General features: G+C 36.6%; 3 protein-coding genes across 5 annotated transcripts in view; 1 reads left to right on the top strand and 2 right to left on the bottom strand.

The window, feature by feature from the left end:
• Positions 1-1510: 1510 nt before the first annotated feature.
• On the bottom strand, positions 1511-15863 carry mst1 (macrophage stimulating 1). 2 transcript variants are annotated; one of them, XM_079629455.1, is made up of 20 exons: positions 15530-15863; positions 14852-14931; positions 13759-13940; positions 12087-12231; positions 11108-11223; positions 10921-11035; positions 10009-10145; positions 9810-9930; positions 9270-9388; positions 7570-7741; positions 7354-7484; positions 6599-6701; positions 6256-6392; positions 4520-4552; positions 4318-4432; positions 4108-4185; positions 3876-4022; positions 3639-3745; positions 3009-3148; positions 1511-1999 (listed from the first exon to the last, which is right to left on the bottom strand). In XM_079629455.1, exons 3-20 carry the CDS (start codon positions 13811-13813, stop codon positions 1838-1840), a joined length of 2133 nt encoding a protein of 710 aa, XP_079485581.1. In that variant the 5' UTR covers positions 13814-13940; positions 14852-14931; positions 15530-15863; the 3' UTR covers positions 1511-1837. The 2 variants fall into 2 exon arrangements, with proteins under 2 accessions (XP_079485581.1, XP_079485580.1); XM_079629454.1 differs by lacking the exon at positions 14852-14931 and having other exon boundaries at positions 15530-15861.
• Positions 15558-19494, top strand: abhd14b (abhydrolase domain containing 14B; the record flags this gene model as incomplete). The annotated part of the gene is made up of 3 exons (XM_079629456.1): positions 15558-15774; positions 16772-17013; positions 17368-19494. 3 exons carry the CDS (start codon positions 15558-15560, stop codon positions 17545-17547), a joined length of 639 nt encoding a protein of 212 aa, XP_079485582.1. The 3' UTR covers positions 17548-19494.
• Positions 19495-19658: 164 nt separating this feature from the next.
• cacna2d2a (calcium channel, voltage-dependent, alpha 2/delta subunit 2a) overlaps positions 19659-24144 on the bottom strand; it is a 206557-nt gene continuing 202071 nt past the window's right edge. For both annotated transcript variants that reach the window (XM_079629453.1, XM_079629452.1), the window contains one exon: positions 19659-23763. In XM_079629453.1, coding sequence (XP_079485579.1) covers positions 23656-23763 — 108 coding nt within the window. In that variant the 3' untranslated portion in view covers positions 19659-23655. The remainder of the gene's footprint in view (positions 23764-24144) is intronic.

Here is a 24144-nt window from a genome sequence, read left to right as displayed (position 1 = left end):
CTTCTTTTAGCTCGTCTTCTTCTTGCCAAGGCTCTGCAGTTGTTCTTTTGCTGTTTGTAATGGCATCTTTCATGTCAGGCTAATCGCCCCTTTATCAACACTGCCAGCGAGCGCGACGCTGGACTGGATGCTGACGCTTTCTTGCCGCATAGCAGTTTTGTTTGTACAGTCTGTGGCATCGCGTCACGAGCACGACGCCCATAAAAATCCATTTAAAAAGGCTAAACTACCGACAACACGATCTGTTACCAGTTTGATAGTTTACTAGAATATTTGCCCTTTGCAATAGGGATGACATGACCATAGCGTCAAGGAATGAGTAATCAGGTTTTTTTTCTTCTCCTAAATAAGTATTTCAAGAAAACAAAATTAGTCATTAGCTGAAGAATGAGAAAGCACTAACAAAAGTCCCTAAAAGTACCATGGTATTACTATGAAGTAGCCTATAGCCTAGATAGATTCTGTTTTATTTTGTTTTAATCATTATAGGCCTGAATTTCACTTATCTGTATTATTATGAACATTGTAGTCCCATGATGATACCATATAAAACAATATCATATAATGTGGATATTTATTGACAAAAATAATGCAATATAAATAAAGTCCCCCTGCAGTCAATAATTGATCATCTTTGATAATCAAAATGACTAATTTAAACGTTTTTTCCCCCCTGTGAAAATAATTGACCTATGCCTAAAAAAGCTTGACTGTAACTCTTTATAGCCTACATCATGAATATGCTAATTAGTCCCGCTCCCCCCTCTACTCAAACACACCAAGCTGAATGATGACATCAAAATCAACAAAAATGCCCCCAAAAATTAAGTTATGGGGGGAAAGCAATGCCTTAATAATGAGTTCCTGATTTTTATATTTATTATAACGATATAGTTAAGCAATAAGCTAATGCTATCACACAAGCAAATGCTTTTTGTCCCCAAAAGGCATTTAGCAAATGTGAGATTTATATTATAATACAGTTAAATAAACGAAGTTAACAAGTAATTTACATTTTAGATACAAATTGTCTGGTTTTGCTTCTGACACAAAAAAAATTCCACACAAAGTCACATCAAAACCATTGTGTAACTGGAAGCCAGTGATTATAGTTTATAAAGTTATAAATATGGATATTTTCTAACAAAAACGCATGGCTTCGCTTCAGAAGGCAGTTATTAACCCCCTGGAGCCGTATGGATTACTTTTATGATTGATGGATGCACTTTTTGAAGCTTCAAAAACTCTTCAAAAGCTCTATTCACTCCCATTATCTTGGAAGAACCAGGATATTATTTAATATAACTCCGATTATGTTTGGTTGAAAGAAGAAAGTAATTTACATGGCTTGAGGGTGAGTAAATTATGGGATAATTTTAATTTTTGGGGTAAACTAACCCTTTAAAAGGATTCTATATATACAGTAACAACTGCAGTCAATTACTGGGATTAATAATTACTAATCGTAATTCTGTGGGACGGCATTAGATAAATGTTGGAGGGTAAAAATAGAATTTTGAATACTTTATTAATAATAAATTCTACAAAGTTCAGTATAGTTCAGACTAGTGATGTCAGTTTTAATGTAAATTTATGTGCACCTGTATATATTCCACAATTGCAAGCATACATCTTAATGTCAATTAAACTCTCAAATTCAGAACGATACAAAAATGCTTATACATAATCTTATAAAAACACATTTTTAAGTATATTACATTCCATCTACTTAATATATTTATATTTTAGAAGATGAGGCAGTGTGAAATGTCTTGTAAAGTCAAGTGTGTGTTGTGTTGTGTGTAGTGTTGTGTTGTGTTATGAGCTGGTCTGTCAGCTAGGTCATCTCCATGACCTTCTTAATCCAATCCACATAAACAGACACACGGATGAAGATGTTTGGTTGTCCTGTGTGTCCGCAGCGGCGCATGGGTATGATGACTCCCTCTAGAACCCAACAGTCGCTGTTCTGACAGGCCAGAGGGCCACCGTAGTCTCTCTGAAAGAGCGCAGAAGAGGAACGTTACAGTGCACCTGCACACAGCACGTCTCACTCATTTCACAATCCACACTTACATCTATTGCAAAAGCAGAACTTTACATGTAGCCGCACAAACGCATAGAAAGGAAATGTTTGAAGCACTAAATGCTTTACTTTTAAACACATTTTGCAAAAAAACTTGCAAGCTAAGCGGCATCAGTGCTAGTTTTACTTTAAGACAGATTTGACATGTTTATATTACAAAAATGCTTAAAATAAATGTCAAAACCCCCACAACATGTTATACCAAAAGACTGATGAATTTATCAAAATACTGAGTAAAATATAAGAACAGAATTAAGTTTGATTAGACACACAGGCTTTGACATCAACAACGAATAATATGGGATTCATTTCTACTAAAAAAAATATTTATTAACTATGAATGATTATGTGTGCAGTTGCATCTTATTATTTGCATTTAGCACTGCTTTCTCATGTCAGAAGTTGAACACACTGTCATTTGAGAAGCACTGATCTTTACACATGAATCACAACTTACATCAATTCATATTTGTTTTTAAATTATATAGCAATGCTTTCATTATGTAGTGATGAAGTCACCATGAATTTAGAATTGACAATTCTTGTTTGTTTTTTATGGAATATTGCAGTATTTATTATAAATGATTTATCCGCACACATCATTATTTTTTTAATTCACGTAAATCAAAATAACTTCCCCTCCTCTTCTCTTCTCTGATGATGAGGGCGGGGCTACCTATCACTCACACAAGATCCACCAATAGCAAACCACAACCATTCAATCAATTCCCCATTATCAAAATCAAGTCCCGCCCTTTTCGAGCTTTCCAAGAACATTTGTTCTTGTTCCAGATCCCGTTTCACTCTGACATGCGTCATAATAAGGAAGAAAAGACTATCGCAACTTCTGTTTCATGCTGACTTTAACTTATATGGTGTTAAAAGGCATAAAAGCACAAACAACAGGTCAGCACATCAGTACCTCACAGGCGCCCACTCCAGCCTGGAACGGCATGGTGCACATCTCATTCTCACGGACACGACCCTTGAAATATGGGTTACAATCTTTATTGCTCAGTACAGGCATCTGAGCCACATTCAGAACAGTTTCATCCCCCTTTCCTGAGAGAGAGAGAGAGAGAGAGAGAGAGAGAGAGAGAGAGAGAGAGAGAGAGAGAGAGAGAGAGAGAGAGAGAGAGAGAGAGAGAGAGAGAGAGAGAGAGAGAGAGAGAAGAATTTTATAAAGTCAGAATTTCTAGCTTCATACTTTGGAAAAATGTGAAAAAGAATAAACATTTTCAGAGGTTGTATCCTCTCTGCTAAACAAACATTTGCACTGTCAAATATTATTAAAATGTTAAATAAATAACTGTTTTCTATTGTAATATATTGAAAAATTTAATTTATTCCTGTGATGCAAAGATGAATTTTCAGCATCATTACTCCAGTCTTCAGCGTCACATGATCCTTCAGAAATCAGTATAATATGATGATATGAAACACTTGTGCTGCTTAATATTTTTTGGTGGAAACGGTGATACATATGATGAATAAAAAGTTCAGTACAGCAGCATTTATGCTGAATAAAAGAATACAATTGATTTATCATCACCTGTTGTTTCTCCCCAACCAGCAATTTCACAGACGGTTGCCTCTGGCACGATGTAGCGCTCCGGAGGAAGACATATCTGAGACACACGCTCATTAAACTGGGCAGGACTGCAGGAGAAGAGCGACACATGTGTCTATTAAAGGGCAAAGATACTTTAAAGAATACCATGGTACATGTCCAAAAAACCACGGTGGAACCAAAGCCTGTGTAAATGTGTTAGTGTGTGGTATGAAGTACGTTTCTAGCTGAAGCATGACCAGGTGTGATTCAGACGGGCCGCAGACGATCTTGGTGAGAGCAATGGTTTGTCTGTCTGGTTCTCCATCCTTTGGATCACGGAACAAGGTGCCCATCATAGCACTATATCCTGTGAGCTCGACGTAACTGCATACAATCACAAACAACCACGTGAACATTTATTAAAACGCCCGTACTGTCCAACTACGAATCACTGCAGACTGTGAGTTACCAGGAAGAAAAGCATTGTTTGGTGCTGATGACCCATTCAGAATTGACCAGAGAACCTCCACAGAAGTGATTTCCTTTCCTGTGAAGATAAGGAGATTTAATCAGCTCAGAATAGAAATATTTGTGCTTACAATAAACACTGTTCATTTTACTTCCATAAAGTGACATATTTTGGGCCAGTTTATTTAGGCACAAAAATAGTAAGACTAACCGGTCTCTAAGGCTGACGGTCCAGGGAGAGTTTCCAGGTGTGCCGCCCACTATTCTTAACTTGGACTTGACAGGGCGGTTGTCACGCTTTCCACACTCGTTAAACACAACCTCCGCTGTTTACACACATAGATTATTATATTAGAAGCACAATTGCACACATCAGAGTCTGTACTACTCTCTGTATAATGGTTTTGACTTACTTGTTGGTCCGATGATTGGCACTTTCTCCCCAGCTATTACAATATAAAGGAGCACACAGAAAATACATTTATAATACATTATTATAAATCATTTAATTAGTTATTAGTACTATTATTAATGTGTAATTCTGAATAATAAATAATTATAAATAATTATAAAAACAAAATAAAATAAAATAATTATTAATAATTTTACTTGCAGAATTTCACAAAAATAGCTCATTTGGTACTAATACATTTCACCATTTATAGGGCCAGATTCACTAACAGCTTGCACCAGCGCAAACTCTGTTTTTGGCGTTATAAAACTACTTTCAGGATTTACTAAAGACACGCAGTGAAAAATTAGCGCTGAAAAGGCATGGGCAGTTCTTTTTGAAAATGACCTTATTGCAAATGCATTTGTAGTTTCAAGGTGCATTTTAAGTTTCCCTTTCAGATGCAAAATGTATGTGACGAGTGTATTTAAATGAATCACATGAGGTGATTTACTAAGGTTTGCGCTCGTCAATTTACTGGTATTTGCGCCATTATTTAACGGGCAAAAAAAAAAGAAGCATGTCTAAAGGGGTCCCTATGCTTTTCCACTTTTTCAACTTTAGTTAGTGTGTAATATTGATGTTTGAGCATGAAAAAGATCTGCAAGGTTACAAAGCTCAAAGTCCACTCCAAAGGAAGATATTTTATTTAACAGAATCAATAAGAACTACAACGAATGACTCGTTTGGACTACAACACGTTTTTTTCCGGGCTTTGTGAAGTCATAATGTTAGCCTACTCATTTAAATAATCCCCGCCCACAGAATACACAGAAAAACGTGCAAGGCCTGGTTGAGCTGCATTAGAGAAGACAGTGTTCAGTCGCTATGTCATAGAGACGCTGTTTTGTCCACCACGTTTACAAAACTCACTCGTTTGACCTTCTGACAAACCTAGAGTGGTACAAATTGACAAGGTTTATCTGTGTGCTGCACATTTTACGGGGAACAGCTTCCAGAGAGTAATGCAGGCTTCACATAAAAGCTTCTCCTGAAATAGAGCAGTTCACATTAGCAAGGGCCAATCTGTAATCTGTAAAGTTTATGGGTCACAACTTGTAAGCATGTCTTATTATTTGTAGTTATGTTTTCTATGAACAGTTCCAATTATAAGATTTATGTAGTTGCTATGATGTAAACAAAGGGCAGAGCTTTGCCTCCGCTAGCCTGCTAACTAACATTACAGTATTAATGTGGTGTTTACTTTAGCCTCTGCAAGCTCTCGCTTTTCTAAGACGGTTCACCGCCTCTTCGGAAAATGAACCTTGGTTTTGTGATCGATTACTGTTTGCATTACCATAGTTTTCCAAAAAAATATCATGATTAAATGGTGTATAATGTTTCTACAATGTATAAGAAAATTACAAAAAAACAAAAACATACCATTCTGAAATATTTGAAATTGATGCCATCCTTAATATTTACACCTGAGCAGATGAAACTCATGGTTATGGTAAGAGGCGTGACATTTCCTGAAATCACAACCAATCACAACACACTGGGCCAGCTAACCAATCACCAATTCACTTTTTCATCACTTTTTGGGAATTGGGCTCTCACAGTAATTTGCCCTGATTCGTAAATCTGGCCCTTAAACTTCTGCTCACAGATTCTGAGTGAGCCTGGTTATCAGAGGCTAAAAGAGCAGAAATGACTGAAGTAGATTGAAAAGAGCATCTATAAGCACGGTAACTTTACCACACTGCTTGATGGCACAGTAGTCAAACTCAGTCTTGGGGTCCGAGGTGTAGCACCAGGGTCCGTGGTGGTCCCCGTCAGGGTTCCTGCAGTAGTTGTCGGTCAGATTTGCCTCTGGGTGTGTTTGGGGGTTTATCCTGCAAATATATGTCCATAAATGATCTTGAATATATGTCATACAGCAATAAACCTGCTTTAGATGAGACAAACTAGAATGGAAAGCTTAATTCTGCGGTTAAATTAAAAATTTTCTATACTTATTTGACTTACTTTGTAATTTTCCATAGGATAATACACGCTTTATGCATTGTGTGATCCTATGGTGAACATTTGTTAGACTTACTTGGTTTTGTGAGGTGTATTGACGCTCCATTTCTGGCAGAGAATACCTTTACGTGTCTTGCGGACAACACCCCGATAGTTTTTGCCGATTTCATTATAGCAATCTAGTTTATGGAGGGGAAAAAATCTGGTTATTTACAATACTGTTCAAAAGTTTGAGCTAAGTCAATTTTTTAAAAATGTTTTAAAAGATGTCTCTTCTGCTCACCAATGCTGCATTTATATGATCAAAAATACAGTAAAAACAGTAATATTGTGAAATATTACACTATATATTTATAATTTATATATACATTTATAACTGAATATATTTTAAAATGTAATTTATTCCTGATCGAAGCTGAATTTTCAGCATCATTACTCCAGTCTTCAGTGTCACATGATCCTTCAGAAATCACTCTAATATGATGACATCAATATCAATTTTTAAAACCGTTGAATGTGCAGCTTCATATTTTTGTAAAAAAGCATGACACATTTTTTTTTGAGGAAAGAGAAACTTAAAAAGAACAGCATTTATTAGAAATATAAATATTTTAAACATTATAAGTGTCTTTTTAATGTAATAATCAATTTAATGTGTCCTTGCTGAATAATAGTATTCATTTATTTATTTTAAAAGCACAGACTTTCGAACGGTAGTGTATGTTCAGTCATTATGAAGTGTGTGCTGAGGATTTCTGCACAGTCAAAATGTCTCTTTAAAAAATGAATCTGCAGTTGATGTTTTTAATCACTAGTAGGCGCCAGCTGTACCCTCGGCCTCGATGTCGTCGGCGCAGCGCTTGATCTGCAGGCACAGAGCCGTCCTCATCTCAGAGATGGACGTGAAACACCAGGGCGCCTCTGAACCGTCCGGGTTACGGCAGTAGTTCTCCTCCAGACCCCTAAAGGTGGAAAGAGGAAAGAGAGAAATGTCACAAGTCCAGTTCTATAGATTCTCAGGACATATTCCAGCCCCTCTCGACTCACTTGCACTCGTAGGTTTTGGGGAAGAACGGGTGTTCGTGGGGTTTCTGGGCGTCCCAGCGCTGACAGGAGATTCCAGAGGTTGTTTCGTTGACTTTGCCCCTGTAGTCCTCTCCACGACCCCGGAAGCAGTTAGTGGTGTAGCCGGAGCGAGAGCGGCGCTTGGGAGACTCGGCTGCAGGAGGAAAGGAGAGGATCTACTTGTTAAAAGGACTTTAGTTAGTAGTATAGTAGGATACTGGACAGATGCTGTCCTAACAACTGATGGATCAGTCGTTGCATATTCACAAAGAATAATATAGTCCGTCTTGTGAACCCAATGCAATAAACTGATATTAATGTTGTGCTCTCGAGTTTCTGATGTTCAATTATTTAGTTGTCTCTTTGAAAAGCACTGATGCGATTGGAAATGACAGTGATGTCCCCGGGACGATGAAGATCTGTGTCCTTTAAATATAATGAATGAATAATAATCCAAATGATTTGCATGGAGATTGAAATTCATGCACTGCTAACAGAATGCAAACGACTGTTAAAGGTTATTAGTGTTGTGCGAGCATTTTAAAGTTGACTTTGCATCAAAACGGACTTAGAAGAATGTATTTGTTCAAGTTAATCTCTGATATGCGTCATAAACTTTGACTTTTGAACTAAGCTTTCATGGACACATGGATATTGCAGACCTCATGTGTTTTATTTCTTCACAAAGCCAACGCTAACCTTACTGTATATCCTGCATGTGCTTCTGTTTATCTTATAAAGAATGATAAAAGCAAAGAGGTCAAGGTTTGGCTGTTTAGCCCCTGCTGCTGGTCAGATGCTCAGACTAGATCATACTCTTACAAAAAAAGTTCAATAAGGATCAGTACAGAACCCTAGGGTTCTCGACTCAATTGTATAAAGAACCCTTTATGCCCAAAAGATTCTTTAAACTGGGAAATGTCTTCTATAGGGCTTTTCACACTTGAACTATTAACACAACATTCTAACACAGCTTTGTTTCACACTGTCACAAAAGCAGTGCTAACCTTGCTCCGGAGCTCATAACCTGCTAACCTTGCTCATAACCCTGGGTAAAAAGTGGTGCTAACCCCGCGTCTAAACCTTTCTTTACCCAGGGTTAAAAGCGGGGTTTAGAACTGTGTGAAATGGACTAATGATTGCATAATGCTTTCATGTTTAATGGGTTATTTCAACTATGTTTACAAGCTGCTTCATTCATACAATTTGATTAAAATTAAAATAATTAAAACTTAAAATGATCCAATGATGAGAATCCCTTAAAGGTTATATATATATATATATATATATATATATATATATATATGAAGTGCCTGATGGAACTCTTTAAGGTTATATATAGAACCTTTTCTTCAGATATTGCTACAAATGATTATAAAATGCATGTCCTTACTTTGATGACAATTGAACAATAGCTGTGCATTCAAACAAGATAAACTTATCCAAGCAACACAGATATTGATAATATTTTGTTATAGTGTATAGTGTTATGGTTTTACCAGTGCAGTATTAGTTTGAGGCTTATAAAATCACACATTTTATTTATTTAATCATTTATTTATTATCAGCAGCAAGGTTATCATCATGGTAAAAGTCATGCAATTAAAAAACAAACCCTATATGAAATATGAATTGTATGAAATGAAGTATTTGTGGTGGTGGTAAGGCTCAGAAATACTCACGGCACTTGCGTATATCACAGCTCTCTCTCTCCACCGTCGGGTCAGTGGTGTAGCACCAGGGCACTGGAGACGCGTCCGGGTTACGGCAATAGTTATCATCCAAACTTTTATCAGGATATCTGGTAACACAAACATCAGGTACAAAGACATTTTACATTATTATTTCAGCATCCACTAAAAACCACTGCAACACCAGTCGATTCAAATTCAGTGCAAAAAATGGTTCTGAAAATCGCAGTTGAGCGCAGATACACACACTATGATATTCTTTCATCCAATGCAATTACATTCTGACATGATTGAAATCACCATGAAATCAACATATTGGAATATTGCAGTATTAATTATAAATGATTCATGATTCCAAAATTCATGTGCCATTAATAATCTTTTATCAAAATAACTTCTCCTCCTCTTGCAGCTCATCTCATCTTTTCTGGTTTCAGAATCCGTGTCACTCGGATATACGTCCCAATTGAGAGGAAAAGACAAGTTTAAGTGTGACTGTAGGGCTATGGTTCATGGTTATGTAATATTTACTTTTCTGGCTGGTAGATGTGTTGATGCGGATACTGCTGGTCCCATCTCTGACACTCTTTACCGTTCACCGTGTGATCCACCTGACCTCTGTAGTCTTCACCATTACAAGTGATGCACACCTCTAATGCCGAAACACACAAAAACATCACGTATAACCGTACAGGGGAAAACGCTCTTAAAATGACCATGTGAGTATTACCGTCTTTGCACTGAGGGATGTCGCAGCTCTCGTATCTGCGCTCGGGGTCGGTCGTGTAGCACCACGGGCCGATGCGGTCGCCGTCTGGGTTACGACAATAGTTCAGCTCCAGGCCATTAGTAGCGGACGGAGTCCATCTATTCCAAACATCACTCTAATATCATTATGAGGATCAAAGAGTATACACTACTGTTTATTCAGCAAGCATGCATTCAAGTGATCAAAAGTGTCAGTAAAGGCACTTATAATGTTACAAAAGGTTTCGATGTAAAATAAATGATTTGTTTAAACTTTCTATTCATCAAAGTATCCTGAAAAAAACAAACATGTATCAAGTTTCCACAAAAATATTAAGCAACTGTTTTCAACATTGATAATAATAATCATAAATGTTTCTCGAGCAGCAGATCATCATATTAGAGTGATTTCTGAAGGATCATGTGACACTGAAGACTGAAAATTCAGCTTTGATCACAGGAATAAATTACACTTTAAAATATATTCAAATAGAAAACAGTTACTTTCAATTGTAATAATGTTTCATAATATTACTGTTTTTACTGCATTTTTAATGAAATAATGCAGCCTTAATGAACACGAGAGACTTTCAAGTTTCAAAACATCCTATTTACTTTCTTAATACACAATATTGGTCTTAATGTACATGATTTATCAGTGCATGCTTAATTCTTAATTCTGAGAAAAGCTTGTGCATCATTTGTTTGCAGATGCAACTTGGTTTGATATTTTGTATCTAATGCACTGACATTCAAACAGTTTTAAGTGTGTCCAACCTTTGGAGACCACTGTGCTGTCTTACAAATAATTAATAAAAAACAACATGTTTCAAAGACAAATCTTCACATAAAGCTGCATTTTTGTAAGATGTTACACATGACGTCTGACTCATACCTGTGGTCATGAGGGAATTTCGACCACCACTGTTGACATGTTCGTCCACTCTTAGTCGTCGACACTTTCCCTCGATAGTCTTCTCCTTTACCCACGATGCACTTCCTTACATAGACTGAGTATACAGGAGAACATTAACTTTCGGATACTTTATGTAACACACAAAATCTACTGGAACACATTTCACCTTTCATCTCGTATAGGTCACAGTTGACGTTTCTCTTGACGTCTGCATTGTCTCTGTCGAAGACCCAGGGCAGATGCTTACACACCACAGACGGACGGAACTCATAATTGAAAGCTCTGTAAAGTTCACAGAAACTTTTTGTCAGCTCAAATACATATTGTAAACATTTTTTAATAAAAATTGTATTCCCTAGTGAAAAAAGTGTGCTTAAATATATTGAATGTGCACTTGTAGTGTATTTTAAATAACAAAAAATATTCATACAGATAATATATTAATATATACACTTTCACGACAGTTTAAAAAACTGCAGTTTGTAATAATGTCTACCTAAAGTTCTACTTTACAGTGCATTTTAAATCAATGTTTTAATAATCTTTTGTCATGCTTTAAACTTTGATTATAATTTTAACTGTAGAGTGTTATTTGCTAAAGTTAATATATTTTAAATTTAGAAAGAAAAGACATACAGGTGAAACTCGAAAAAAAATTTATATCGTGTAAAAGTTCATTTATTTCAGTAATTCAACTTAAAAGGTGAAACTAATATATTATATATAGTCTCATTACATGCAAAGTGAGATATTTCAAGCCTTTATTTGTTATAATTTTGATGATTTTGGCTTACAGTTTATGAAAACCCCAAATTCAAAATTAGAATATTGTGAAAAGGTTTTCATAAGCTGTAAGCCATAATCATCAAAATTATAACAAAAAAAGGCTTGAAATATCTCACTTTGCATGTAATGAGTCTATATAATATATTAGTTTCACCTTTTAAGTTGAATTACTGAAATAAATGAACTTTTGCACCATATTCTAATTTTCCGAGTTTCATCTGTAATTCTGAAATGACATACATGTGGAGTGTACTAAAGTCCTAGACAAACCCCTCTCCCCGAAACAACTAATTACATTTAATATAAACTGAAATGAATACATTTTCATTAAATAGTAAATAAAAGTGAGGAGCCGAGACCTGCATTCTGGACTCGCTGTGCAGCGTTTAGCACAATCCTCCAAAGTGATCCCCGGAAGTTCAGTCAGACGGTTCACGTTCCAGGACTTCAGAACCAGCTCTCTCCCCTCAGATCTCTGGAAATCATTGAGAGCGCTGCGGTGTGCTGTGAACACACACCAGAACGCTTGAACGAGAGTCACAACGTGCTTTAAGTCAAGTCACCTTTAATTCTATAGCGCTTTAGATTGTTTCAAAGCAGTTACAGTGATAACAGGAAAATGATTCAATGATTCAAACATACAGCAGCTCTAAAAGAGAATAGTGCCGTTGTTCAGCTGGAGTCAGTTCCACTGTAAAGATCATCGATTATTAAATTATTCATTTCATCTATAAAGCAGTTCTCCTCCAAGTTGTATTGTATATACCTTGATACCATAGTACTAAATCATTATTTATTTTCCATGCTATTCAGATCATTTACATGTTTTACCACTTTGGATATAATAATAAACAAAAATCAAGTTGAACCTCTTAAAACTCCCAAAAACATTACTTCTCGAGTCAGATATTAAATGAAAACAATGCTGTCTAAAATATACACTTTACAATAAGGTCTCATTTGTTAACATTAGTGAATTTATTAACTGACATTAACTAACTATGATCAATACATTTGTTACTGCATTTATAATCTTTGTAAATGTTAGTTATCCAGCTGTAAATAGTAAAAATCCAATAGTAAAAATCCAGCTGTTCATTGTTTGTTCATGTTACTTCACAGTGCATTAATAATGTTAAAAAACACATATTCTGATTTTAATATATTACGGTAGTAAATGTTGAAATTAACATAAAAGTATTGTTGTTAGTTCATGTTAATGAAACTAGTTAACTAATGAAACCTTATTGTAATTTTTTTTTTAGTGAATGTCCAAAAAGATGCAATTGCCACGGTGTGTTGTCTAAAAAACCTTTTTGTGCCGGCTTATAACGCTGTAGTGTTGTGTGTGTCTTCTCAGAGGTGCTTAAACACACATGACCTTTGGATCTGTAAACTACTGGATCTGTTTCACAAAATTCCCAGTGGCACGACACGATCACGCAGTGATGCCCAAATAACTACACAGAATCTGACATGTTTGTGTTTAAATCCATTACATGAACATGTGCCTGTGAGCAAAAAGGTCCAAAAATGACCAAAAAGTGGCATTAGTGACAAAAAACACAACTTTACCACAATTTCATTTGCTTACAAGAGTACTGTGGAAGTGATAGAAATATCATTTTCTTTCATGGCACTGAATCATATTAATTTACCATGGTATTTCCACCTTTTTACTTTGTTTGTCAAAGTTACTCAACTGGAATATTATATTTAAAACATCTGAATTTAGTTTATATGGATCAATCAACGCTGTTCCTTACAAAAATATACCATGGTAACTATAATTTTTATCCAAAATAGCACAGTTACTGCAGTTATTTGTAACTATAAAATCATAATGAATGGATCTTTAACACAGTTTTATTATAGTGTTTGAGTAGATCCTTGGTTTACCATGGTAAATACTTGTAAGGAGTTTGCAATTTGAGCTACGCACTGTTTGTCAAAAAAAAAAGAAAAAAAAAGTAATGTATTAAAACACTTAATGTGAAAAGAAAGCATTATTTCGGAGAGGATTGATCTTACCGTGAACGGCATCAGGCCAAAGCACCAGCGCTGTGAGGAAGAAGAGTGAACTCATGTTATAAGAGCTGTGTTTCTCCAACAGCAGAGCTCGTCTGAGGGACTTTGAGTCTTCTCCACTGGATCAACTGATGAAGGGGTGTGTGTTTACTCGGACAGAACGGGACATTTCCCAATGAAGACAGCTAAAGTAAACACATGCCAGAAACAAACTAATAATAACACATTATCATCATTAATACATAATAAATGAATCATATTAGTGCTGTTTATTAATACTGAAATAATAATAATAACTTTTTATTTTATATCTTTATTAGTAATTGTTATTTTTTTGTTTTATTCTAGAGCTTGAGTCATTAGAGCTGCTGTAAAGCCCAAACAATCTCTGTTACTGTAATTTATTATCACTGTAAAGCTGATTTGAAACAGATTTCCTGTTATAGATTTCTACCTAATTTGTTTGAAAGACAACACTGATTTAAAAAAAGTAAAATCGACTTGAATGTTTAAGTAATATCAACTTAAATTACATTTATTAAACCGACTTAAAAAAATTAGTTGCAAATTGTATAACTTATTTTGATGAGTTAAAGCAATGTAAAAACATGTTGTCTTAACTTATTGATCATATATGTTTTTTTTACAGTAGGCTATGAGTGCTAATTAGCCTAAATAATTCAGTCTGTCATAGAATCATTCAACCGATTCGTGCAAAATAGTTGTTCATGACCAAAACTAATCTTATCTTTTAAAACAAAATATACCTTCATTTCTATATTTTCTCAAAGGAATTTGCTCTTTTTTAATCAAAGTTAACTATAGGCTATAAGAGAAATTGCCTAAATAAATTATGAAGCTAAGCATTAGCGTATTATTATGCTTTTAAAAGGATGGGACTTCAGTGAAAGACAGGATGCATGGCAGCGAGTAAAAACGATTCACCTTCACTTAAAAGATTCATTTAACCAAAGAGGGCTATTTGACACGATGGTCCATTAACATACTATTACCCTACAGGTTGTGTAGGTGATCTGATCACATTAACACTTGACCACATGAAAAACATATGCAAATAAATGCCCTCAAGACTTACTCAGACCGGATTGCTTCATTTGGATCGTCAGGAACCGATTCTCACCACGTTCGGATGATGTCAATGCAAATGACCGCAATCTAATAAATGCGAGAGTTGGCAACCAAATAGCGTTTTACTTTCCAATCTCCATCTCATCATTACTAATGGAAAACTTGTAAAAAGCTAAATATGAGCAATTTGCCAAAATTAAAAACCAAATATATTCACAAATAATCAAAAGGCCAAAACAATTTACCGGTAGCCACATTGCAGGCTAATGCATGAAATGTTAAAAATGGTTTATTTAGTAGGCCTACCGAACCGAATAAGCTTAAAAGCTGGTTGTAATTCAGTCATTTAAGGATAAATTAATATTGAATTAATAATTAATAAAGCTGGTTAAAATCTGCTGTGTGACTAGTACATTTATGATGAGAAATGAGTAAATGTTTTATAGCATATGAAGGTTGTGATTGTCGACAGAGCCGCTAGAGGTCAGTGTGTCACTCTGGTAAAACTGACAGGCTTCCGGGACTCGTAGTTTACTCTGGTACAAAAACTATGCTATACTCAGGCTCATAGGTGGATTATTGAACTTTAACCAACCAAATTGTTCGAATATTTTATATTGTAACTTATTCTAACTTCGTTTGTTTATATAAATCTTTGCAGAAATCGAAGTGTTTTGCTCGTGACCTTTGCTCTCCAGAGTCCGTCACTCATCATGTGTTCGGTTGAGATGTCAGAAGGCTCGGTTCCGGTGGAGATCTGCGGAGATCAGACGCTGTTCTACCGACAGGCGCTTCCGTCGAGCGGTACCGGGAAACTCTGCGTCCTGTTGCTGCACGGGATCCGGTTCTCATCGGAGAACTGGCTGAAGATCGGGACTCTGGAGACTCTTGCTGCCGCGGGCTACCGAGCTGTGGCGATAGACCTGCCAGGTGAGCTACAGGTACAATACCATGGTGCTACAGTGATGATGGGATCACCAGATGCTAATACTATGGTATTTTAAGGTATACCATGGTACAGTGATGGTATTATCAGGTGGTGGTAATATATGATACCACGGTCAGTGATATTATCATCAGGTGGTAATAATGCCTGGCACATAATTACCATATTTATGTTCCATAATATTAGCATGGAAGATGGAACATAACTAAAATATTTTGTATGACTGTGGTGCTGTCAAAAACCATGGTACTTTCTGTAAAATTCAAACATATAAATATATTTTTAGTTTATATTCTTATTATGGCTGTATAACACAATTTATTTATATTATTATAATTATATATTTAACTATTATAAATAATTATAATAGCATTCAATTGCATTTCTTATGGACAGTGATGTAAAATAGACATATGGAAAGTTATGTAAAGCATACAATACAGTATATGTATATTTATTAAAAAAAAACTATAATATATTTTAGGTATAAAATACTGTATCATTTAATTTCTTTCTTTCTTTCACAAAAGTACTGTTCTGGCAAAAATGACCATAAGTGTATCATGGGAAAACCCATGGTATTATCATACATACTTTTTGTTAATAAAAGTATTTATTTAAATATATTATTTGCTATTATTATCATAGTATTAGTATATATTGTTAATAAATTATATATATTACATTTTGGTTCGTTTAGATGTCTTTGGTCCGTGTTGTGTTCATATTTCAGTCGAATCGAGTTGTTTGGACTCATCTTTTCAGTGTTCTCGGTCCTGTTGTTTGGTGCACACCAGGGTTCAGATGGCAGCGTTCACACTTATACAACTGAACCGCACTAACAGAGCAATCACACCAGGGTTTGCTTTGATCCAACCAAACATGCTGAGTGTGAACACACCTTTAGTCTCTCTCACTACCTGATCACCGCCTGCTGTCTCTCCTAAAGCGGCTCATTTCTGTGTGTCATTGCTCGCTCAGGCCTGGGTCAGTCTAAGGCGGCTCCGGCCCCGGCTCCAGTGGGTCAGCTGGCTCCAGGTGTGTTCCTCAGACAGGTGTGTGAGGGTCTGAACACGGGTCCTGTGGTGGTCATCAGCCCGTCTCTCAGCGGCATGTACTCGCTGCCGTTCCTCATCCAGCACTCAGAGCTGGTCAAAGCCTACATCCCTGTGGCTCCGATCTGTACAGAGAAGATCTCAGCGGAGCAGTACAGCAGCATACAGGTGACACGTCTATCTATCCATCTATCTATCTATCTATCCATCTGTCTGTCTATCTATCTATCTATCTATCTATCTATCTATCTATCTGTCCGTCCGTCCATCCATCCATCCATCTATCTATCTATCTATCTATCCATCCGTCTATCTATCTATCCGTCCGTCCGTCCATCCATCCATCCATCCATCCATCCATCTATCTATCTATCTATCTATCTATCTATCTATCTATCTATCTATCTATCTATCTATCTATCTGTCTGTCTGTCTGTCTGTCTGTCTGTCTGTCTGTCTGTCTGTCTGTCTGTCTATCTGTGGATAAAAATGTGTGATTTTCATCCTTATGTACCTGCACAGACTCCAGCTCTTATAGTTTATGGAGACCAGGACACTCAGCTTGGGGAAGCGTCGCTAAGCAACCTGAGCCATCTACCCAATCACAGGGTGGTGGTAATGAAGGGGGCGGGGCATCCTTGTTACCTTGATGATCCAGAGACCTGGCATAAGGCAATCCTCGACTTCCTACAGTTGTTGTGATCGTATTAAAAACCCTAATAGTGTACTAATTGAAAAAAATAATTACATAACCAATATTAAGTACATTTAATGTTTCTGTCATGTCAGAAACACTCACTTTTTTGCTTGCATACCGGTATTCATCTTTTTGTGCTATTATTTGCAAAGATTTTCATGTGGATGCCTGGCATTTGCTGAAGACTTGAGTCCACGAGACATGCTGTCTGCAACACAAATATATGTGCTTCTGAATGACAGAGGATAGCCAATGGCTGCGTCCGTAAGCTTGACTTGTTTTCTCACTGCCTTATCAGGCAATGACTTTGCTGGCAGCGTTTTCTTACGAAGGTTCCTCACGATACTGATAATTCCAGACGTAACGCTTTAATGATCTACAACAAAATAGACAGAGCTTTGGTGATAACTAAACTAATATTTAATTACTACAATAGTAATTTCTCACTAGAAATGACATCAGAAGTGGGAAACATTGGTTACACACAAACTGACCACCAACCGCAAACTTTCAGACGCCGCCTTTATTTTTTAGCTCACCGTCACAGAATGGAAAACACAGGATTGTGGGATATCAAAGGCAGCGAAGGATACATTTATGCGAATTGGATTCGATCATACAATCGATGCCTTCCTATGGAGTCCATCCTCTGAAGGCAACATTTTTAAGCTTTCGGACACAGCCAATAAGATGATAATGTAGGCGGGACTTGTTTTTATCCTTCTGGAACTGATTGGACTTTGAAAACTTGGTGTTTCATACCAGAATGAGGCCAGATGTACATCTCTCAAACACGGCCAGCATCTATCGCTTGAAACTTGTACGCCTGTTTTACACGACCTGAAAAGTAAAGTCGCTTCAGAAGTTATTATAACTTGAATGAAAGATTGCGAAACAAACTCTTTTTATTTTTACAACGATGAATCGTTCACAGTAAGCATAAGAACATATTAAAGTTAGCATGAAATGAAAATACACTATTTTATAAATGCATGATGTTATAGATCTTATTGTGAATAATTCATTTTTTTGACCTCATAATGTTTGATCAAAATATCATAACCGAACCTTGACAGACTTCTCTCTGGTGATGTATACAGAAGTTCTCCAATCATTTAGTCCGCTTTTGTGATGATATGATCAACATACTTTTGACTAAATAGTGCAATTTTACTTTTTTGCTTTCAAAAGACAGATAATTAGAAACTGCAACTAACAACCAATCATTATTTTATATTTTGAGCATGTCTTAAGAATGAAGTACAGTATTGTGATGCCACACGTTAACATTGGGACCAATGACACTGTTTCTGATATAACATGATGAATGCACCAGAAAAATAAACACTACACAATGCACTGAAGTGAAAAATATGAACATTATTTAATAACTGATTCTCTGTAATAAACAATTTGAAAATATTTTACAAGGAGTCACAGACACAATATTTTACAAATTTTCTCGTCTTTTTTTTTGTTGTCTGTACAAAAAAATGGAGCAACATGGACCCAGAGACGAGGCACTGAGCCCCCAACACACAATCCAATAAACGAACCAAAGAAAAAAACGCTCACCATGATTTCAGACCTCAACTCATGAGTATTATCAGCAGTATTGTGTTTCTATTTTTTTTAATCGTTAATACATTTTAAAACCTCACTCATGTTAAATTCAGTTTCTCCTTTTTTTTAATATATATTTTTTGTTCACATTTGTCACGGAACACCAGACTAAAGACTACGTAATCACATACACACGTCTCGCTGATGGAAACGCGCCTACGATGATGTTGCTTTGAAGGGGGAGGGGCTAGAGGAGGGTCTGAGCTAGTGACTCCTCCCAGCGGGTGGGTTATACATCAGGCCCCTCCCCTTGCGCAAGCTGCTTCCTCTTTTTAGCTTTTCTTTTTGAATACTTTTTTTTCTCTTTTTTTGGCAAAAGCAAATCTTTCAGACCACTTAAAAACAAGGACTTTTGTTCCACAGTGTACTTGGAATTGTGACACAAGACCGACACATTCATGATCATTTAATCGCAGTGTCTTGCCAAAATGTGTTTCGCTAATTCAGGCAGTTCAGTGCCCCTGTACATCGACAGTGTTCCAGTTTGAAAACAATTACACACTTTCCCCCCTAAAAATAAAATACAATACAATAAATAAATAAAAAAGTGTGGCGAAGTTTTAAACCAACTCACCAGAATAAAGAACAAGGCATTTCCCCAACTTTCAGAGCGCTCTTTGCCCTGATATGAAATAAAATTGTAGACTGTTTCCATAACCAGGCAAAGAAAGAGGTGCACATAAGCGGTTTAACAGGGTTCAACATTAAAGTAGTTGGTTAAAGGAATATTTCGCCCAGAAATGAACATTATGTCATCATTTTACTCACCATCACGCCATCCACGAGAACTTGCTTTGAGAGTTGAGTAATTTTTCAATGAATAACAACTCAGTGATTTGAAATATATTACACAAGACATGAGGACAACTTTTATGATATTTTTATTGTGCATTTCTGTCCTTTTAGGAGCTTAACAACCCCTGGTTGCTATATTTAACTATACTTTTGAATGGCACTTGAAAAACCCTATAAATGTGAACGGAAAAACTTGAGGGTGAGTAAATGTTTGAATTTTTGGGTGAACTATCCCTTTAGCGCTATCATACCGACACCTCGGTTTTTGCCATTAAGGTATGGGGGGCAAAGGCTTAAACAGTCTTTTTACATTACCACATATGACCTTTTATTTCATAATTTGTGTTTTTCCATTTATAGGTCTCAATGGGGTCTAATATATATATATTCATACTGGACTCATAAATCCATCCGGATGTGGGTTATAAACAGGAGTCATATGTGATGGTGTCAGGATCAGGATTGCATTCAAGTTCAGATATTAGTGATATGTACAACTCTTAGCACAACATGTATCATATTAACCTCACCAATCAGTTCTGAAGGTGAATGAAAAACAAGCCGAGTGATGTACGAATCGTGTCCACGAGCAGCAGACATGCATCGCCCACCTCTCAAACAAAAGTGTGTACAAAATACATGGCATCCTGACAGCTTTTCATGAGAAAACGAGAACATAAATAAGTTCACCCAAAATATTCTCATTTACTCATGTCACATGAGTTTCTTTCATTTGTAAAACACAAATGGATATGTTCTTTCCATACGTTTGTTTCCTACAGAAGAATGAATGTCATACAGGTTTGGAACGACAAGAAGGTGAATAAATGATGACAGAATTGTACATTTCGGGTGAGCTATTCTGTTTAAACCGACACAGAGGGACTTTTGAACATGTTAAGTGCTGTCTTTTTCAACTGCACAGGCAAATAAAGCAGGCTTTAACAGATCTGGCCTCAAGACAGACAGATTCGAAACATTCGTTTGACACGGATCATTCCTTCAACACCAACAATGACAATACTCTCAAAATACTTCTCATAAAATTGTCAATTTTTCACAGTTATTTCACGTAACAGCAAACATCGATTCTTTTCCTCAACCACCAGCAAAGCTTCAGACACACAGAAACACTCACTCCCCTCATACACACTGGACGAATAAACTACAGCAGGGAAGTATGTGTGTATACTGCCTCCGTTATGATGGATTGAGGTTGTGTAGAGCAGTCGGTTCAACTCCAAAACCTACTTCGCCAAAACTCAGCAGCAAGATCGAACTCTGGCCACAACTATCAGCGAGTGAAAAGCTCTTTCAAAGACGATCCTGAAAAACCAAGCGGTTGTTATTGGACACGTCTTGCCATGGAGCTTCACTCTGTTGGTGGTGGCCACTGAAATGCCAAATGTGCAACTAAGAACCAGTAAGCGAGGTTCGGATGTAACCCTGTTTACTGACAAGTTAAATGCATAAAGTGCTTGTCAAATTTCAGTACATGTAGGCATGGAGCTGAAGGGTATGGCAAACACTGCGGCTCAATAATACTCGAAATGAAGAAGATAAATCGCATTCCCTTATGTCAGTCAGGTTACGTGTTTGGAGGCACTGGCTGTGTTCGGAATAGCATACTATGCTGTATTTACATTGCACATAGTATGCAGAGTGTATATGCTTTGTCAACATGTGTATTATAATAAAAGGAATGCTGAATACTGTGTCCCACAATGCAATGCACTCAACTTGACCTGTCATTTCAAGTGTGATGAATGACCGGAAACAATATCAACTTTGATTATTTCAACTACTCACTCTTGACTTATTTGATCCGTTCATCATTTGGACACAAACTTTGATTAAAAAACGCAAAATAACCATTTTTCTTAACCGGCCATGGATAAACATGCTCAATATTGAAATCATGTGACCAGATCATGGCATAAAAATGTTCATCAGTGAGTATTTTTTAAAGTAGCATGAGTACTCTATTTCGAACACAACCTGTTTGACTAAAGTTAAGGCCCATGAAAGACTCGCACTGAACTGACCCGACCTCCACCATGACCACTGCTGTCCACTGTAAAAGTGCATCAAGGCACGGCTAAAAGAAGCTTGATAGAGGGCCCAAAACAAGGGTTTTTGCTTAAGTTTCATCGCATTACTAACATTTCAACATAAGAGATAATATCATGACAGATACTAAAAACCAGTCGAAGCCAGAAACAAAACTCGATGCAAATACGCAAGAGCAGATTCAAAATGCTGTTTTGGGCCTTACATATATATATATATATACTGTATATCACATGATCACATTGACTAAGATCATGGTAACGACTAAAATCCATCAGTGCAAAAAAAATGGTGCAAACAAACAAATGCAATGTGTGTTCGACATTCTGAGATTGTGAAAAACTGTACAGAACAGAGTTGTAGAGACTGCAAACTGACATCATCGCTAAAATACTGCATTTCAATCCATCAAAAAATCTCTCCGCTAGCACATCTCATCTTCACCTACACGCTTTCCATTCAGTGACCGTGTCTGTCATGCTCCAAAAAATAGATCAAGAAGAGTTGTCCATTTGAGTTGTGTCCATATGATAGCTGATCATGACTGCTTTTAATGGGACTTTATTTGTCTTTTTGGAGCTGGAAAGTCATGGTCACTATCGCTCTTGATTCTTATATTTCTCATTCGGTGTTCCACAGAAAATATAACAGCATACAAGTTTAGAACGACATGAGTGTGAATAAATCAAACAGAAGTGTCATTTTTGAGTGAACTAGTCTTTTAAAAATGAACACATGCTATTACATATTAGCTGCAAATATTATATAAATGAGGCATTAATATAGTTTTAAAGTTTCCACAAATAAAAGCCTAACCTAACCGGGTCAGGGTAGTGATATACATAGAAATAATAAATATATGAAGCCCTTTGTGACGGATGAAGGAATGCTGTGATACTGCTTTTATTTCACTTTCACTTTCTTTCTCTGTGGTTTTCCTACCTCCTAATTTGGCTAGAAAAATTAGACCACGTAACAAGTCTCATTTTGGCAAGAAGTAGATATAGTGCATAACTAAATAAATGATAATTGAATAAATAACATCTATCGTCTTCCCTTTTTCATTAAATACCCTAATATATGGAGGTATGTTTTTAATACTCACATGTTGTTATTGATATTTTTTTTGAGAATCACTTAAAATTCTGCACATATTCGGTTATTTTCTTATTACCGGAAGCAAGACGGCGTCAGAATGTCCTGTAGCCTCATGACACGGGTTACAGGATGAAGATGAGGATGACCTTTCCCCTTTAGAGGTGGACTCAAACGAAACTCAACCCCGTAACGGCCGCAAAGGCAGGAGGGAACAGTCCGTGTAATTTTCCACCACGTCTTCGTTTCCAAGATGGCCGTCGGTTTCTCATCGCTAGCTTCCTGTTTTCATGAAGACACTTTTAGCTCCTCCAACAAACGCTCTTGATTGGCAGGAGAGGACAAAGTTCTGCAACGGTCACTAAGCAACAACCTGTGAAGCTAAGTGGATGAAGCAGTACGACTGGGCTTCCATATAAGGGCAGAAGGAAGTCCCTTTATATTACCTATGACTAGAGCAACGGGGAGATAAAGGAGAAATGCGGAATTAAGGAGACGAGAAGGAGGGAGAGAAGGACAGGAGGATGGAGTTAAACATAGGGGTGTGCCAGAACAGACAGGAGGAGGAGCTGGAGGAGGAGTAAAGTGATGAGGGAGGGGCGGAACGAGTGACCCCGCCCACAGTCTGATGTGTTCTCCTGCAAGAGAGACGGAGACAAACATGTGCTTTGGTTAATACTCTGTTTCATGACAAAATACTAGATTGGGTTTATGTACAACTGTCAACATGAAATGACATTCGCAAACCACATTACGTTGGATATTTCATTACTTCCTTCAGAATAACGTGTACTGATGAAACGTTCACAATAAGATCAGGAAAATGTTTTAAAGGAAGTAAATATTTAGATTTCATGTTGACTTTAATGTCTATGTCTGGCATCTGTGTCTGCTGTCCACATTACGGGCGATAAATTCCCTTATTAATGCACTTACAAGTGTTCTGTAAACCCGAATAAGTTGTCAAAACTCGTGTAGGTTACAAATTAAAAATTTTAAGATAAGAAATTAAAATTTTA

Source organism: Phoxinus phoxinus (genome assembly GCF_949152265.1).
Source record: "Phoxinus phoxinus genome assembly, chromosome: 11".
In the NCBI taxonomy this organism is placed as follows: domain Eukaryota; kingdom Metazoa; phylum Chordata; class Actinopteri; order Cypriniformes; family Leuciscidae; genus Phoxinus; species Phoxinus phoxinus.
The sequence above is the reverse complement of the archived record's forward strand: the minus strand, read 5'-3'. Positions and strand labels throughout refer to the sequence as shown.

Excerpts from the sequence above, each read along its gene's own strand:
- mst1 (XM_079629455.1), bottom strand. The coding sequence starts at position 13,813 with ATGAGTTCACTCTTCTTCCTCACAGCGCTGGTGCTTTGGCCTGATGCC. Across the intron at positions 7,742-9,269 it reads CTGTGATATACGCAAGTGCC|CCGAGTCTCCCAAGCGCCGC; the intron begins GTGAGTATTTCT and ends TTCCTCCTGCAG. Across the intron at positions 3,746-3,875 it reads GTCATGCTTCAGCTAGAAAC|TCCTGCCCAGTTTAATGAGC; the intron begins GTACTTCATACC and ends CTTCTCCTGCAG.